Source organism: Gopherus flavomarginatus, chromosome 9 (genome assembly GCF_025201925.1).
Source record: "Gopherus flavomarginatus isolate rGopFla2 chromosome 9, rGopFla2.mat.asm, whole genome shotgun sequence".
In the NCBI taxonomy this organism is placed as follows: Eukaryota; Metazoa; Chordata; order Testudines; family Testudinidae; genus Gopherus; species Gopherus flavomarginatus.
This window is the reverse complement of record NC_066625.1, coordinates 88,726,737-88,745,932: the sequence shown is the minus strand read 5'-3', so window position 1 is coordinate 88,745,932 and position 19,196 is coordinate 88,726,737. Positions and strand designations below refer to the sequence as shown.

Genomic DNA, 19,196 nt, shown 5'->3' with positions numbered 1-19,196 from the left:
AACCTAAATGATGGGAAATTACTCACAAGTGGAGATAGATCTGAACAGAAGCCTGGATCCAAACACCTGCAGATTTGGAGGAAATTTGGATCCTGATCTGGAGCTGAACTTCACAGCTAGCCAGGCCAAATCCCCAGACTCAAACTTCTGTGAAATTTGGGAAAGTTTGCTTCTGGAGTTTGAATCCGAGTTTTGATTTGCATTCATTTCTGGTCATAAGTTTCTCTCTGGCATTATTTTCTAGAGCCAGATGTTCAAAAGACACCCCCCATTCTCCCACACACGCATATTAAACATCTGCACCTTTCTTTCTGGTTCATTAAGACTCAGTCAAGGGCAGCCATTATGTCTCTCTATACGCAATTGTTACAGTTTAGGAAATCTGGCGTGGTATAAACAATCACTCTTTATGATGATCGACTGTTTCAAAGCAGATATTCTGCACTCCTAAGTACCCCTTGCACTTCTACACACATACACACCCTCCTCACATTTTATTTGTATAGGTCAAGAGGCACGCATGCAATCTCAGAGCGGTAAGAGGCTATGTTTGTTGTCTCACCTATGTAATGTCCTTTAGTTGTAAGATGAAAGAAGGCAAATGCAAAGTGTGTTTAAATTGTGATACATTAACTTTGTAAAAATTGTTCCACCATGTTTCGGTTTGTGTTTTCATTGCACCCAACTATTCCTGCGGAAAACATTTATCCATTTTAATAATGTATTAGAGAGGCTACAAAAGCAGAAAACCTAATAACAATGGGGGATTTCAACTGTCTTCATATTGACTGGCTATATGTCACCTCAGGAAGGGATGCAGAGATAAAATTACCAGACACATGAAATGACTGCTTCTTGGAGCAACTTGTCCTGGAACCCACAAGGGAAGAGGCGATTCTAGATTTAGTCCTAAATGGAACACAGGATCTGGTCTAAGAGAATATAGCTGAATCACTTAGTAATAATGACTATAATGTAACTACATTTAACATCCTTATGGGGGAAAAATGCCAAAGAAACCCAGCACAGTAGCATTTAACTTCAAAAAGGGGAACTACACAAAAATGAGGAAGCTAACTAATTGGAAATTAACAGGAACAGTCACAAGGATGAAATGCCTTCAAACTGCATGGGGACCATTTAAAAACACCATCAAACTGGCTCAAATTAAATGTATACTCCAAATAAAAAAATAGTAAAGAGGCTGAAAAAGTGCCACCATGGTAAAAAGCAGAGTAAAAGAGTCAGTTAGAGACAAAAAGACGTCTTTTTAAAATTGGAAGACAAATCCTAGTGAGGAAAATAGAAAGGAGCACAAACCCTGGCAAGTCAAATGTAAATGTTTAATAAAACAGGCCCCAAAAGAATTTAAAGACCAACTAGCTAAGAACACAAAAACTAATTGCAAATATTTTGTTAAATACTTCAGTGTTAATAAATGCAAAGTGATGCACATTGGAAAAAATAATCCCAACTATACATACAAAATGATGGGGTCTAAAGTAGCTGTTACCACTCAAGAAAGAGACCTTGAAGTCATCGTGAGTAGTTCCCTGAAATCATCAGCTCAACATGCAGTGGCAATCAAAAAAGCTAAGTATCAGAAGGGTAGCCGTGTTAGTCTGGATCTGTAAAACCAGCACAGAGTCCTGTGGCACTGTATAGACTAACAGACGTATTGGAGCCTGAGCTTTCATGGATGAATACCCACTTTGTCAGATGCAAAAAAGCTAACAGAATGTTAGGAACTATTAGGAAAGGGATAAATAGTAAAACAGAAAATATCATAATGTCACTATATAGAGCCATGATATAACCCACACCTTGAATACTGCATGCAGTTCTGGTTGCCCCATCTCAAAAAGATCTAATAGAATTGGAAATGGTGCAGACAAGGACAAAAAAATGATTAGGGGTATAGAACAACTTCCATATGAGGAGAGATTTAAAAGACCAGGACTGTTCATTTTAGAAAAGAGATGAATAAGAGGAATACGATTGAGGCCTATAAAATCATGAATGGTGTGGAGAAAGTGAATAGGAAAGTTATATACCCCTTTGCATAATACAAGAACCCAGGGTCACCCAATGAAATTAATAGGCAGCAAGTTTACAACAAACAAAAGGAAATATATCTTCACACAACACACAGTCAACCTGTGGAACTCATTGCCAGGGGATGTCGTGATGCTTCAGAAAATTAGCCAAGATGGTCAGGGACACAACTGCATACTCAAGGTATCCTTAAACCTCTGACTGCCAGACGCTGGAACTGAATGACAAGGGATGGATCACTCAAAATTACCCTGTTCTGTTCCTTCCCTCTGAAGCATCTGGCATTGGCCACTATCAAAGACTGGATACTGGGCTAAATGGACCATTGGTCTGATCCAGTATGGCCATTCTTATGTTCTTATTTTCTCTGCCTCTAGGACACAGCAGACTATGTGAAGCCTGTGACATTTTCAGTCGAATATGGGCTGGAGAATCCCGACTATGGTCCCATGATGGATGATGGCTGGCCAACTGCATTTAAAGTCTCTGTACGTAATGGTCATTGCACTGGGAGGAAAGTACTCTGCATGGGATAGCCCACTGCAGAATCAGTCTGAGCAATAGTCTGCACTAATTATCTATAGCACCTTCCACCCAAGGATCTCAAAGCTGTTTGTGGAGGTGGCTACGGTTTAGTCACCATTTTATAGAAGAGGAAACTGAGGCACGGAGAGGCTGCGTGAGTAGCCCATGGTCACACAGGGTTTATCTATACTTTGAGCTGGCCCGGGGACATCTTCTGCCGCTACAAATCACACCCCCAACTTGAAGTGTAGACATTCACACGGTCAGCCAGGTCTCCTGACTCTCAGCTGCTGGAGCATGTCTGCGCCAGTAAATCTCAGTGAAATCCTACCTGCACAATGCATATTTGGCATTTATTTCTCCGTGACCCAGGACACATATGAGAATCCATGTTATTGGTATCACTTAAAGCCTTACCCTCAGGCACATCACAGCCAGTGGTATTAAAACCTTGTCCCCTGGCTTTGACAGGAGAAGCAAAAATGTTAGTGGATAACCATAAGGGGCTGGATTCTGTGGTCCAGAAAATTCACCTTGTGCCACTTGTGCCTACATTGTGCAAAACAAGGCTAAGCGCCCAGCGACTGTCACTGGGAAATTCCCCTGGTGCAGGGGGGATTAGTGCAAAGCCAACAGGAACAGCACCATCACCTCCCGTGCCAGAAACCAGCACCTGGCATATGGGGAGGAGCGGGCACAGCCATAAAGGAGGTGTCATAGGAACAGTCTCTGCTGTCCCTATTCTCCAGCTTCCCAAGGGACTGGCGCGGAAGTGGCATAAATTAAAAGCACCCCCTGGAGCCAGGCAGCCCTGCAGAGAAGAAGAAATCAGCTCAAATGAGTGCAATAATGTATGCTCCCCTCTTGCAGAGCCAATCTGATTAGAGCAGTCCTAGGGCTCTTATGTTCACATATTGCCCTATGGAGATCTAATTCTAGCTCTTTGGCAGGTAGCAAAGACTTATGGGTCAGGGGGGTTCCCTTGCACGTGCCTTCCATTTCACTGAGGAACCCGTGGCTGTGTTTGCAAGAAGTGGGGTGCTAACCCCAGATTCTAACCGGAGTGACTACACTCTGCCTATCCCAGATCCTCCTGTAATTCCAGCTGGGTACAGTATTCTTCACTTCCTGTCCTAAACTGTTGTGTAAAATCACTGCACGCTGCTAAACTATCTACACGTTATACCATGAAGGCTGCTTCTGTGGAAGAGAAAGTGGCCCTTTGTGTATAGTTTGTAAAGCTTTTTATGGTCCCTCACAGCATTAATGTTACACTATTATTATAATCTCTAAATGTTTTGGGCTAGATCCTCACCTGATGTAAATTAGCATAGTCCAGCTGAAGTCAATGATGGAACCACACTGATTTCCACCAACTGCACATCTGACTCTGCCCCGTTGAGTTTAAAAATCATAGTAGCAATAGCTTAATTAATGTAAACAAAGGAGACAGAGACAAAGAGAGAAGATAGCTAATACTGGAGCATATATCCCAGGAGTGATTAGGCATAAAGTAGGAAATCTTTGAAAGTTGGATGTATGATTTGAACTGATGTTTGAAATATTTGTGCTCTAGAATGGAATTTAAAAAGCAAAAACAAAGCAATCTGAATGATAAACTTGGTGGTCAGCTAACTTATCCCTGAACTCAATGCTTTTGCATCTTTACCTGTCAAATGGGCAGATGATCAAGAATCTCTCTTGCATTGTTTATTTGCCATATGATTTTTTTTGTTGTTTTAAATCATTTAGTTTGTGGTTTTGATTGACTGAAAATTGCAATTGTGGGTGCACAGTACATGAAAATCCCTCTCAGCAGGTGCTGTGCACATCAAAATGCCATTTGGATTTTTCTGGTCATTCCCCCTTAAGGTACCTTTCTGGAATGGATGCAATGAGGATGAACACTGTGTCCCTGATCTGGTCCTTGATGCTAAAAATGATATTCCAACTGCCACGTGAGTAGATAATCCAAACTAAATTGTCCTGCTAACCAGGAAATCATGTCACAAAATGCAGAGGATTACTGAAATCAGATCACAGGTTTAGCTCTTCTTATTGCAGAGGATTTTGTCCTGAATTTTCTCTCTCTCTCTCTCTCTCTCTCTTTTTGTCTTTGCTTTTGCCCTGACATTAACCATCTATGATCCATGTCCCATACACATGCTGTACACATACACCGTATTAACAAATGCTGAGATTCATCATCATTAAGAGCATACGTGCAGGAGGAGATGAATCATGCAGACCTGATTATCTTCTGTTTTGTTTGGGGTTTTTTTGGAGGGAGGGGGTGTTTGTTTTGTTTTGAAGGGGATTGTGTTTGCAGTTTTCATTGTTTCCTAGGGGCTTATTGAATATAACGTGTTGTTTCTCGTTTGCCCTTTGCAATGGATTTCAGAGGCATTTTCATTACATGTTTCAGTTTCTATTCTGAGAGCGATGCCCTTGTTTGGACTCCCATCATGTCCTCTAACCACATTGCCAAGGGCTTGCCCGTGTCCAAATGTAGACTAGCTTGTTGCCCAAAGAGCCTGGCATCTGGCTGCCAGCATTGGCATAACGAGCTAACAAACCCAGCAAGTCTGCCTGGCTCTCAAAGTAAAATGCAGTAGGCCATAAAATGCAGGAATTTCTTCACAGAGCAGCTGGATGGTGCGTGAAAGTGTCCTGGCCTATGCTTCAGTGGCCCGCATGATTCCTGTCTGACCCCATCCTTGCCCCACTGATTTACACTCTGTGTTCCATAGAACAACGCAATTGCCCTGACAGAGCAGACCCATGGGCCATCTAGTCCAGTATCAAGTCTCTGACAGTGGCCTGTGCCAGACTCTTCAGAGGAAGGTGTGCGGCCCGTGCAGTAACAGATGTGGAATAATCACATCTTAGGTCTCATCCTGGTGCCTGATAGGCAGCGATGGGTAAAGCCCTGAAGCACGAGGTTAAATATCTCTGCCAAAATGTTGGTTCTTGTCACGCTGTCTGGGAGGACTTAGGAGCGTGTGAGGACCATATTCAGCGCAGACTGCCATAAATAAGGTTGGAAACCCAAACTGGCTGTGAATTTTATTTTTCGTTTTCGCCAACCCAGCAACAAATATAAACGCCTGAGGCACCATAAGCCAGATCAAGGGATTGCAAACAGTCCCTTCAGGCACTCCGATCCACTAGTCAATCAGCCACACGAGGTTGTGATGTGGCCACAATAAAATCAAAACCAGGCCCATTGTGTCTCAACACATCTTCCAGAATAACTGCAACAAAAAATGTCTTTTCTTCCGTTAATTTGTATTTGCTGCAATTCATCAGATATGCAACAGAGCTGTCGGTGCCACTTGTAATGTGGTCATGAAAAGCCATCGCTACATGACTTAGCCCTGGTCTACAATTGGGGTGGAGATCAATCTAAGATACGCAACTTCAGATACAAGAATAGCATAGCTGAAGTCGACATATCTTAGATCAAATTAAAATTACTTACTTCACGTCCTCGTGGAGCGTGATCGATGGGCGCCACTCCCCCGTCAATTTTGCTTCCACCTCTCGCATTGCTGCAGTTCAGCAGTCGATGGGAGAGTGATTGGGGATCGATTTTATTGCGTCTACACTACACGTGATAAATTGATCCCCGCTAGATCGATCGCTGCCCGACGATCTAGTGGGTAGTATAGATGTAGCCTTTGGGAAATATGCAGCGCAATATTAAACGTGCACTGACTTTCTAGGGATGTGCTTGCCAGATCTGCTCATCACACTCATGGATTGTTAAACACCTCAGACCAAATTCTGTACTGATTACGCAGGGTGTAAATCAGTACAGGATATTTCCCCTCAAGTTAACCAATATAACGACGTCAAACCCGCCTTCCCCTGAATGAATAAAAACCCTGAATCCCAGCACTCTTGAATCAAGACCTCAATCCTAATTTTGTGATCCTTGCCCATTTATCCTTTTTCAGCCCCTAGTTTAGCAAGATATTTAAGCACATGCCCTAACGTTACACATATAAGTCATCCCCTTGACTTCAGTGGAGCTATTCAGATACTTTAAATCTGCTGAATAGGGGCCTTAATGTTTCATCTTAAATTGTACATTTGCAGATATTTATGAATACAGTCTACCACTCCTGCAATGGCTAGCAAATGAGCAGGGCTCAGTGCAATTTTCTATGGTTTGCTGTTGCACATCAAGTTTCCAATCCAACTTCCAATGAAGTCAGTGGGAGTTTTCCCATATTGGCTTTGATGGATGTTAGATCTGGCCCTAAAAGAGAAAGACATATAGGGATCAGCTGAGCAAACCACTGTTAAGTTTCCGTGTGGAATAAACCTATTTGTTGCTGCAATGATGCTATGGTTGCTTCACCATTATAGGTAACACATTGGTCCCTTCTGTTAAATTTTTCCTTTCCTTTTTTTTTTAATATAAAAAAAATTGACACATCCATCAAAAAGTCTGCCAGGTCTGCTGCAGTCCAAATTCTCCCCTGGCATAACTCCATTGCTATCATGCTCTTATGCCAGGGCAGAGATTTCAGACAGCAAAACTGACGTTATACATCATCTTGCCCTTTTTTCTCTTACTTTTCATGTAATATTTTATTTAGGAGACAATAATCATGCCCAAGTGTGATGGAATGCACCCCTGTATTCACACCCTACACACAATTGTAATCATCTGTACAAAGTATGCTGTGTGCAGAATCATTTGAAAACTCATAACTTGCTAATCAGTAATATCCTGGGGAAATGTGTACAGCAGCACTATGTGTGAAGTCACACACTTCCCCCTATATGATGTTAGAAGTGCACATTCAAAACTCACATAGCACCCAACTGGTCAAACGGGTCTGTCTTGAACAAAAGAGAATGTGCTTGCCTTAATTTGCATTTAAGCCATAAAAAAGTCATTAAGCAGAAAGGGGGAAGGGAGGAAACAAAAGGAAACCGGCATGTGAGCATACATAGGTGAAAACACCCAGCAGGGTCCTACACAGACTTTTTGTCTCCTGGTTCTCAGCTGGAAATGTTTTTGAAAAGGGGAAAGGAAACTATAAGAAGGAGTGGCAAACACTCCAAGAAACCCTTTTCACTTGTCCTTGCCCTCCTCAGTCTTTATACCTGAGGAGGAAAAAGAAACAGCCATTAGACTTGAAGAGTTTGGTCAGTAATGCTGTTGAAAGCATGTGGCGAGAAACTTTGTTTTAATATAGTTTGTTACGGTAGGCACTAGAAAGTGTTTTATCTTTATTTTTCTTGTAACCATTTCTGACTCTAATGCCTCATTGCTTGTACTCACTTAAAAACTCTTTCTTTATAGTTAATAAACTTGCTTTATTGTTTTGTCTAATCCAGTCTGTTTAAGTTAAAGTGTCTGAGTAACTCTATTTACGGCAATGAGCTGGTGTATATTATTCCCTTAAAAGAATAGTGGACTTAATATATTTGGACTGTCCAGAAGAGGGCTGGGCAGTACAAGACATACATTTAAGGGGAGGGAATCCAGGACTGGGAGTGTGTTGGGGGCACCCTGCAGAAGTAACCCAGGCTGGTAAAAGCCAGAGTGTAACCCGCATGTGGCTGGCAGGCTGTAGTTACACACAGACACTCAGGGAGTAGCTTGCATGCTGGAAGGCTGTTTGTAAGCATCCCAGATGGGAGTTATTGCAGCAAGACATTGTAGGGGTCCAAAGGTTGCAGGGCAGGGGTGACACAGAACCCTCACTGCTGTGGATTGCACCCCAGTGTGTCACACCAGGGCAGTTAGACAGTGTTATACAACAGCCACAGCAAAAGAGAGTTCACAACTATTCTATTTAGAACCACGTGACTCCTTTCCTTCCTGAGTAGCCTGTGGTATGACAGGCACACTGGGCAAAGATTTACTTGCACTAGCATTCCCAGCCACAAATGAGTATTTCTTTTTCTTCTTACCTTGGTGATAAGGAGAGAGAATGGATTTATGGCAGCACTTCAGGCAGTTATAAAGGATTTATGAAATGGAAGGGCACTGCCCAGTTCAAAGAGAGACTAATAAACAAAGCTGGGATGCATTATTTACTGACATTCAGCTCAGCTCTGGCAAGATAAAAAACCCACTAAGCTTAGAAGAAAGAATAGAAACTCAGTCATGTTCCTATTTTGTTAGTGTGCAAGTGCATTTCCTATACAGTATGTCTTCTCACCAATGGTCCTCAACAGAAGACACTGTGAGGCCAAGGAGGTCTGGAGAAGATCCCCCTTGAAAGCCCACCATTGCTATCCCTTGCTCTGCCACAAGGGGCACTGTGATAGGAACAAGCGAACTATTTCCCCTCCAATAGCAGGGGCTGTTCCCTGTCCTCGCTATCCTGGACTATCCGATTTGGAATTCATTCTTCTCCTCCCTAAGGCACCTGGAGCGTAGCAATCTACCACCCTGTAAAGGAGATTTAACTAATCCTCCAAACGAGTGAGGCACAAATTGTTCATCTACATGAAATATGCTTGCAAGCCTGATGGGCCCGATTTTCAAACAGAGCCTCTGATGTCTTCCATCTGCAAAATGGTTCTGCATGCAGCAGTATGTACAAAAACCCCTATTTTGGTTGCACAGACTTGCATTTGCGTGTCCAGGTTGGTAGCTGGGTATCAACGTTCATGGCCAAATGCAAGCTTGCCTACAGTTATGCTGACGTTAACATTTGCACACATTTTGAGGGGCTGATTTAAAGGCATCTTAAAGCTTAGCCCCTACTATTTGTATGTAATGCATTAAGCACATACAACTATAGTACAGAGAGTCTCCATTCATTCTAATAGCTGTACGCAAAGACAGCATTTCCAGCATGCTCATGTACAAACTGATCAATACATTTATTTAACCAGTTTAAATGTAATGAAGATACATCTTCATTTACCTAATTGGAGCAGCTCAGAGCTCAACTTACTGTGTGTCGATGCATACTAACCATGTAAACTGCCTCCTATGTCAGCAGATAAGGAGCTCCTGATTATATAAGATCTTTTGTGCTATGTGTCCTCCAAAGCTTTTACAGCTTAAGTCCTCTAATAACAATGCCAACCTGGCCACTGCTTTAATGCTCTGCTTTTCTTGTAGGGAGTATTGCAGAAGAGTCCTGAGAAAGTCACCGTCGGATTGCGCCGCCTACACACTATCTTTTGATACCTCCGTTTTTATCATAGAGAGCACGAGGAGGAGGGTGGCTGTAGAAGCTACACTGGAGAACAAAGGCGAAAATGCATACAGCACTGTCCTAAACATTTCCTTCTCGAGAAATCTGCAGTTTGCTAGCTTGATTCAGAAGGTAAGAACTCCTTTAGAGTCTTCTCCAGTTGGCACTTGTGTTGGGAACAATTCACTGCCAGTAAAAAAGAGAAATGGCCATGGGTGGGCCTGGTCCTGCACCAGTGAAGCTAAAGAGGGTTTTGCCATTGACTTTAGTGGAAATGAAACTGGGACACAAAAATAGGAGTAATTAGATAATAAGGAGGAGATATTGCCAAAGTAGATGTGTTATTCAGTGTAGAGGCTCAACACTGTTGCTATTCTGTTGCATTTCCATAGCCCCTTCCACACTCACTGTACAAAGGTTAATTTAGCCTAACTCCTCTGCTCCAGTGAGGGGTACGTCAGGATTGCCAGACTGGATCAGACCCAAAGGCCATCTCACCCAATATCTCATCCCTGACAGTGGCCAACTTCAGTGGAAGGTGCAAGAAACTCCAAAATATACAATTTATGGGGAAAGCTGCCCCATATTGTTCCCTCCAATGAGCATTCCTTTGCATTTGTCAGCACTGAATTTCATCTGCCCTTCTGCCATGTCCCCTTAGCATTTTTTGGAGCCTACGCTACTCTAGTCTTGAGTAACCAGAAAGATTCCATGTCATCTGCAGATATTGCCATCTTGCTGTTCACCCGCTTTTCCAGATTATTAATGAATATATTACAGTACCCTGGTCCTTGTGCAGAACCCTGGGACACCTGCCCCTTTGCCGCCACGGTGGAAGTGTATCATTTCTTTCTATTTGCTTTCCCCTGGCCATTGTCTAATCCTTCACAGAATGTTACTTCTCACCCACGATGACTCAGCTTAATAACCTCTCATGATGGACTTTGTCAAAAGCTTTTTGGAAAATTCAAATAAATCAAATTAATTATTTCTCCTTTATCCACCTTTTTGACACACTCAGAGATTCTAGGAGATCAGAGGCATGATTTTCCCTTACAGAAGCCAGGGCGGTCTGTCCCCATTATGTCTCATTCATCTAGTTATTTTTATAATTCATATTAGGTACTCATTGCAAAGAATTGAATTATTGCTTCAACCAATTATCTGCATTTTGTAGACAAGGAAAATAAGCACAAGGAGTGAAATTCTAGTATATGCAGAGGCTCAGCACAAGCCCAATGCTGCACTTTAATCACACTTCATAATAGGCTTTCCATGGAACACACGTGTACCCTCAATGACACACATGGGCTTCAGGCTGGCCTCTATTTAGGCAGCATGGCCTAATGCATAGGGCACTGGACTGGGAGTCAGGAGACCTGGGTTCTATTCCTGGCTCTTCCTGTGCCTCACTTTCCCCATCTGTAAAATGGGAAAATGATACTAACCTGTCAGGACCCTCGCTTCAAACCCAGGCCCACTGGATTCTCAGCAAACAGCCTTGGTCATCAGACCTTTCCAATAGGTCAGACTAAAAGGAACTCTCAGACATGAGTGGGCCAGCTACCAGTGCTCCATGGCCTGCTTCCTGACTGGCCACATAGCCTTGAGCCTGATTGGCTGGTGACCCTATATAAACTTCCTGCTTCCTTTCTGGCCATGTCTGAGCAAAACAAGCCATTGCCTGCTGCGAGCTACACGGACTCACCTGACCCTGCCTTGTCGCCCCACCTCATCCTGACTTGCTGCCTCAGCCCTCCAGCCAACCCCCCATACCTTCCCCTTGGATTAGATCTCCTGGCTATCAGACCTTTGTGTGGACTCCCACCACTGATCTGGACTGCCCTTCAACCCACCGGACCCCAGGCATCAAAGCACTGGGGGATCGCCTGATGAAAAGTGATAGATGATATTATTAGTACTTGATTTCTCCTTGCAAAACTGAAAACTGTTCTAAAAACTCAGGGGGGTAAATTAACTGGCCTAAGTTCCCCTGTTGTCTGTGGCTGAGCCAAGAATAGAATTCAGAGTCCTTGACTCCCAGTTCTGTGCCTTAACCACATTTCCTCTAAATCGCTCTCCCAGATTTTCTTCTTCTTTTCCTCAGTTTCTAAGAGGAGAAAGGTCAGGAGAAAGAGTGAAGAAGTATTCAAATGGGATGCTTCACTGTAGCTAAGAAAGATGGGATTAATCAAAGAGCATTGCATTATTCATCTGCAACACATTTTCTCCTTCTTAATTTCTTGGCAGTGCAGCTCTCTGGTGCTCCATCACTGTGGTGCTCCATGCTTCCTGATGTTCAGTCTTTACACTCATATCCCAGATCATGGCCTACATGTCATCCTCAGAGTCGGGTGCAAAGTGAATTTGGTATTCTTTCATGCAGTTCTCACTATAACTCCTGAGATGTAGCTAGTTAAGTATGCATTGTAACAGGGAAAACACTGTGTCTCTTTACTTATCAAGGCTAAACATACACGGGAAAAATAGATGCAGATCTTATTTCTGTGCTGATCTCGGGATTGGAATCTAACATGACAATAAAAACAGGAGCGCTGCCAAGGGCCTTAGAGGATGTAACCAGATGATCTCAAACTCAGCACAGAATCAAATCATTTTTGAGCGCTAATAAAGCTTAGTTAGATTTTAGTCAAAACTTTTCCATTTTCACTAGTTATGACTGAGAACAACAGCAAAAGGAATGGCCATATATGTTGATAAGAAGAAGTTCCACAATTTCATCAGAGAAGATGAAAATGCAATGTGGGATATAAACCTCCATGCTCCAGGGCTGAACCAGTTACTAACTGCCTGGGGTCTGGAAGAAGCTGCTCCTATATTTTGTTCTATTCCATGATTGTGCATTACAGGGAATCCTGCACTTTTCCCTGAAGACTCTGGTACTGGGAAAAACAGGATGCGGGATAAAACAGACCCCGTGTCAGATCCAGCCTAGCGATTCTATGTCTGTAATAAGTTTGTGGATGCTTTTGGCTCTTAAGCTTCTAAGGATGTTAAATCCTTCATTGTTAGAATACAAAACCGTTTTTTTATTTGTAAGTGCCTGAGACACACTCAGATGCTGAGGAACTTATTTCCGCCTTTGCTTTTGCACTCCTATGGCTTAAAAAAAAATGCTCCCAAGCTGAACACGCTGGTGGCCAAGTTTCAGTCAATGAAGAATTTTTACTGCTGAGTTATAGCTCCCCTGAAAATATGGGCTTACAATGGAAACAGAGCCATGACTTAGAGTTGAGCCTGTCGATGCCATTCTAATACTGCTTTGCAAGCTCTATGCTGACTGGAAGATCGGAGGTAGTGCATATGTTTCGAGTATTTGGGACATACAGGGCTCTGTTGAAAACCAGCTTTGTCAACAAAACAGTCAGAGTCTGGGAATGACCAAAAAAAAAAAAGACCTCTGATTTATAAATTTCATATGGCTGCAACCACATCACCCACTTTGTCAGCCTGCATGTGTGTGTGTTGAGAGAGAGGCAGCCTTTCCTCTCACATCTTCAGGCCTCCTCGTGGTCAATGGAGGATCTTGGCCTTTTTTTACAGAACCATCATGTCATGTTGCGTCTCTAGCCACTGCAGCTGCTGCTGACCTAGGTTCAGAAGTGAACTCCACGGGGGCCTTGTGTTTTCTGGGGCACTTTCTGCTCCCCTGAGAGCCCTAAGCAGGATGTCCTGTCATCTCAGGTCCAGCGCCTCCCACTGATTTGTTATATCTTCCTACTACATGTGGTCTTTGAGCAGTCAGGGCCTTAGCCCCCCTTGGTGCATGCTTGTCCCACTGACTGAGGCCAGTGAGGGCTGTGGACACGTGGAAGAGCAGGAGTTGGCCTGATGGTTGTCAGGGTGCGTTGTGACAATGCTCAACGCAGCATCCTGACAGGAAGACTAGAGAAATGGGTGTCAACTCCCGCCCTTCCCCCCAACAGAAAGAAGTGCCCACCCAAACTTCAGGCCGCTTTTGGCAGGTGGACCTGTCAGTTTTTAGTAGCACTGTTGAGAACCCCAGCTCCAGGGAACCCCACAGCCAGCTCTTTGGCACAGTCCAACCCTGCACTCCTCCCTGCTGTTTTTAGCGAGCTGGCTAGATTAAAGCTAGCATGAGTATGTCTACATGGGCTGCAAAGGACAGCCCCAGTCTCAGTGCACACATAGCCTCAGGGTCTGTCTGCCCTTCGAGCTGCGGGCGCAGTTCCAAGATGGAGGCGACATGCGTGCATTAGCTGAGATCGAGCTAACACGCTAAATGTAGTCACAGCAGCACGAGTGGTGGGAACCAGGAGGGGCAAACTGCCCTGGATGTGCCTAGTGTCTCAGCCAGGAACGTGCTCTGGGCGGCCAGCCTCTCCCACCGTTTGCACCGCTGCTGCAACACGCTGCACTGATCAGAGCTGGCGCACGTACGTCTCCCCAAGCTGGGAATGCCACCCTCACCTTGGTCAGCCTCAGCCTGCCAGCTCTTCACTGCCTTTTCTAGGCCCCTGGTCCTGGAATGGCTTCTCCTCCCTTTGGTCCCTCTCTCGGCAGAGGGAACTGCACAGGGTGACGGGACTGAGCCCCAGATCTCATCCCAAGGTTCTGCTTTGGGTGAAGGAGGCAGTTCATTTACACCTTTGGGGCTGCATTTCATGTATGTGTTTCAAACAGCTAGCTACCCTCTGCTTCCCAGTCCCTCCAAAGGCCCAGACTGGAGGACGGAGGGACTCATTCTGTACCACGGCCATGGTTTACCTTTCCTACTTGGATTCTTTAACAAGTACTTTTGATCCAACTCCAGAACTACCATAAACACTCACACACAGGCATGCCCCAGGATACGTGACAGGTAACCTAGATATTTCCCAGTTCATCACCCTCCATCTAGCTAATGGTCTTCTCGCACTCAACCCCAGGCTCCCCAAGCACCACCCTTGGCTCCTTTCTTACTCCCCTTTTAGACAGATTTTCCTTACAGGAAAGGCCTGTATCTTGTTATCCCTGGGTTTCAAACAGCTTAGCAGCCCTGCCTTTCCCCACTATCACCTCTAAGAAATCTGGGCCAAGCGATCATTCAGCACTTCGCTAACATTTCAGCATTGTGTCTAGGCTGTGGAGAGCTTTGATCCATCATTCTGGCTGAGAGTGTAGTAAACGTCTAAGAATGGATGACATTGTGTGCCAACCGTCCAATGTGCGCTCAGAGGAATTCCTGAGACCTCCAAATCCTGCTTCTTGGGAAATGTGCTGATCTTGCTGAGAATTCATTCATCCACTACATGACTTCATAACCATTCCGGGTATCAAATAGCTCCCATTTGGTGGTTTAAAAGCTGTGCCAATGGAAAATTACGGGACACGTTGCCCACAAAATCAGAAAAATGTAAGGGTTTGCTGTGTGTTTTCTGATAGATTACTCTAAATTAACCAAGGAAAAATGTTATGAGATGTAACAGAGTAAGCGCCATGCAGCAGCGTTTAGACAAAACATTGTTGCCAGTTACCAAAGCTCAGCTCAACTAATGTGTGCCTCGCTATTGTTCATTACAAAGACAAATCGACTAGAGTAATAAGTAGCTCCTTGAGTTTCCAGCTGACCTCTGGGTAGGATGACCAGACAGCAAATGTGACGGGGTCGGGGGTAACAGGAGCCTATATAAGAAAAAGACCCCAAAATTGGGACTGTCCTTATAAAATTGGGACATCTGGTCACCCTAACTCCGGGATTGTATTTGGTTCTGTACAAACACACAATAAAAGCCAGTCTTTGCCCCAGGAAACACCTAGGCCAAATAGACAGAGGCAGGGAGAGTGTGTTAGCAGCGCCACTTGACAGACAGGGAATGGGAACTGAGGCACAGTGAAATGCTCCAGGTCACACAGGGAGTTTGTGGCAGAATCAGACACTGGACTCAGAGCTCCGGAATCCCAATCCAATGCCTTAGTGTAGCAGGGTGGTTACCCTACTCCTGCCCAGAGGGGTTAAAAACAGAAGGCTGCGGCTGAGGCAAGTGGCTCAAGCCTGGAAACTCCGCAGGCTGCAGGCCTTGTTAAAGGCCCATAAAGGCACAGAGGTTGCAGGGGGCAGCCCGGGGCAGGCCAAGGCAACAGGTCCAAACCCCCCTTGCCAGTGATGAGTGGCCTTTACAGACTGCAGTCTGCCCCAGAGAACGGGGGCTAGATGGTGGCTGGCAGTAGCCACTGAGGCAAGGTGGGGATAGGAGGTTGGGGGTTCCCCTGAGTGGGGAAACCCAGATTGGGGGGTGAGGGTTGCCGCACTGCACAGAATCCATGTGTAAAGGGCACCAGGGTCCGGGAGGGACATGGGGGCCAGCGGCAAGTGGGACACCAGCCTGCAGAGGGCGCTCCAGAGCTGGAAAAAGAGCTAATTCCCTGGACGACCAGCAGGAAGCACCACAGGTGTGAGTCCCGCACTGTTACACTTAGCTAGAATGACATCTTTCCTCCCTATACTGGAGCATTATGTTACAAGCTGTATTATCTGGAGCATTACTGTAGGTCGTTTTTTCGAAGGTGCATTCCCTTGCTGATGGTATCATTAAATATAGCAAGTTTATTTTATTGTCGCATTATCTTATTATTCCATTGTCTGATTCATTATTGGGATAGATATCCTGCAATCTCCTGGACAAACCATACTGAACTAAGTTAAAGTGTCTTAAGATGTCGTTGCTTTAAAAATGCAAATGTTATGTGGTATCATGGGCTGGTATGTAGCATCTTTTAAGGAGGAGACAGGAGGTAGGTAAACACCAGGAAGTGTCATGTGCTTCCAAGGACTCTTGAGAACAATGGACTAAATAAGGCTGAACTTCTAGCTGAGCGAGGTTCCTGGGAAATACTTGGGACGAGGGGAATGCAAATGTCTCACTACAGGGCCATCCTTTGGAAGCTGCACCTTGAAGAGAAACCCATTGTCTGGCTCATTACCTAGTCCCAGTCTCTTCAAAGACCCAACCTGGCTAAAGGAGGGACTCAGTCATTCCTGGGGGTGCTAGTTCCAAGCGAAAGCTGTTCTGAACTGGTGACCACAGGAAAAGCTCCTGGGTGGGCTTTGAAGAATTAATCACCAGCCAGAACCCTGGTTGGAGTTAGGGGTTGATCTCTGGGAAGCTTTTTAGCACGCGTGTAGGTTCTTGTATTGTTCTGAATGTGTTTTCTCTGTAATGGTTTTACCTTAAGACTAAAAGGGCTTGCTTAGAAAGAGTTGTGTGATGACTTCTAACTGGGCCATTGCACTGTCTACTGCCTCTGAAGAGAGAAGAGAAGCAGGCCTGCTTAGGCAGGCTGCCTTTTGCTGGGAATACCACAGTATAGTCAGGGGCTGCACAGTCTGGAAAAACCCTGGTTGTGTGGGACTCTTGTCTCCACCCAAGAGAGGTGACCACAGAGGGGGAATACAGGTGCAATTGCCAGGACTTGTAGGGATGGTTATTTATTGTTTGTGTTAAGATAGCACCTAGCTGCCTCAGTCATGGAGCAGGACTTCCCTGTGGCAGGGGCTGTACAAACAGAACACCCCAAAAGAGTGTACATTCTAAGTAAGTTGATTATCACTACCATGTGGTCACCACGTAATAAAGTGATTATTGCTCTAAGAATAATCAGTTTTATTTGGTCTTTTTCTTCCATCGCTGTATCTAAAATCCCACAGCAGGATTTAATCCAAGAAATTTGAAATTGACTCTGTGAATCTGATACTAGTTTAACAGAACTGCATGGGAAGAATGTCTGGCCTTCCACAACTGTAGTTTCCCTGTTTTTTAAGCTTCAGTTCGGATGTCTTTCAGTCTGTGAGCACAGCCACAAGGAGCGTGTTGGCTATGAGAAATGTGCTGTGGGTATCTCTGGTGTTTCTGGTAACCTGTTGTATTCCATTTCAGGATGATACAGATGTCAGTATTGAATGCATGAATGAAGAAAAGCGCCCCAACAAGAAGGTGTGCAATGTTAGCTACCCCTTCTTCCGAGCCAAAGCAAAGGTAAAGATAGTTTCTGTTATTCGACCTGGCAAGTCCAAATGAAATATCCTGCTGATGGGGTGCTCCGGCCACTCCTCTGTGGCTGCAGAAGGGGCAGGGGGCAAAGGTGCCACTAAGCAGGCAGAGGGCATGGCCACATTTGGGAATGGTGTTCAGGAGGTGACGTGGTGCCAAGCTCAGCTCCTTGCATAGGGCATGCTGAGGACAGGGAGAAAGGTTCCTTCACTGAGCTGATCCTCTGTTGATCGCTTCCACAGAAACGCTGGGGCTGCAGATTCTATTTCAGCCATTGGAACAAAGTAACCTAGGGAGAGGAGAGCCCCACTCGCTTCTAGAGCTAAGGGGAGCATTCCGTTCCAGATCTCTGCCCAGAGCCCTGCCTGCACTGGGGTGGGTTAAGGATCTGGCCCAACAAGGATGAGCAAAATGATTCAAAGACTAGTTTCAGAGTAGCAGCTGTGTTAGTCTGTATCCGCAAAAAGAACAGGAGTACTTGTAGCACCTTAGAGACTAACAAATTTATTGGAGCATAAGCTTTCGTGGGCTACAGCCCACTTCTTCGGATGCATAGAATGGAACACATAAATAGGAGATATTTGTACATACAGAGAACATGAAAAGGTGGAAGTATACATACCAACAGGAAGAGTCTAATTAATTGAGATGAGCTGTCGTCAGCAGGAAAAAAAACTTTTGAAGTGATAATTAAGATGACCCATAGAAGGTGTGAAGAGAATGTAACATAGGGAAATAGATTCAATTAGTGTAATGACCCAACCATTCCCAGTCTCTGTTTAGGCCTGAGTTAATGTATCTAATTTGCATATTAATTCGAGTTCAGCAGTCTCTCTTTGGAGTCTGTTTTTGAAGTTTTTTTGTTGCAAAATTGCCACCTTCAAGTCTGTTACTGAGTGGTTAGAGAGGTTGAAGTTTTCTCCCACTGGTTTTTGAATGTTATGATTCCTGATGTCACATTTGTGTCCATTTATTCTTTTGCATAGAGACTGTCCGGTTTGCCCAATGTACATAGCAGAGGGGCATTGCTGGCACATGATGGCATATATCACGTTGGTAGAAGTGCAGGTGAACGAGCCCCTGATGGCGTGGCTGATGTGATTAGGTCCTATGATGGTGTCACTTGAATAGATATGTGGACAGAGGTGGCATCGAGCTTTGTTGCAAGGATAGGTTCCTGGGTTAGTGTTTACATTGTATGGTGTGCGGTTGCTGGTGAGTATTTGCTTCAGGTTGGGAGGCTGTCTATAAGTGAGGACTGGCCTGTCTCCCAAGATCTGGGAGAGTGAGGGATAATCTTTCAGGATAGGTTGTAGATCTTTGATGATGCTCTGGAGAGGTTTTAGTTGGGGGTTGTATTTGCTTTCTTTTCTATTTCACAATGCCACCAGTGTTAGGGGACAACAGGTCAGCTAAGAGGTTTCAGCAG

At 44.6% G+C, this 19,196-nt stretch overlaps 1 protein-coding gene across 5 annotated transcripts in view; it reads left to right on the top strand.

The window, feature by feature from the left end:
* Positions 1-19,196, top strand: part of ITGA11 (integrin subunit alpha 11) — a 192,204-nt gene that overhangs the window by 143,058 nt on the left and 29,950 nt on the right. For all 5 annotated transcript variants that reach the window (XM_050967522.1, XM_050967520.1, XM_050967524.1 and 2 more), the window contains exons 18-21: positions 2,433-2,543; positions 4,453-4,538; positions 9,680-9,887; positions 17,654-17,752. In XM_050967522.1, the coding sequence (XP_050823479.1) occupies positions 2,433-2,543; positions 4,453-4,538; positions 9,680-9,887; positions 17,654-17,752 (504 nt within the window). The remainder of the gene's footprint in view (positions 1-2,432; positions 2,544-4,452; positions 4,539-9,679; positions 9,888-17,653; positions 17,753-19,196) is intronic.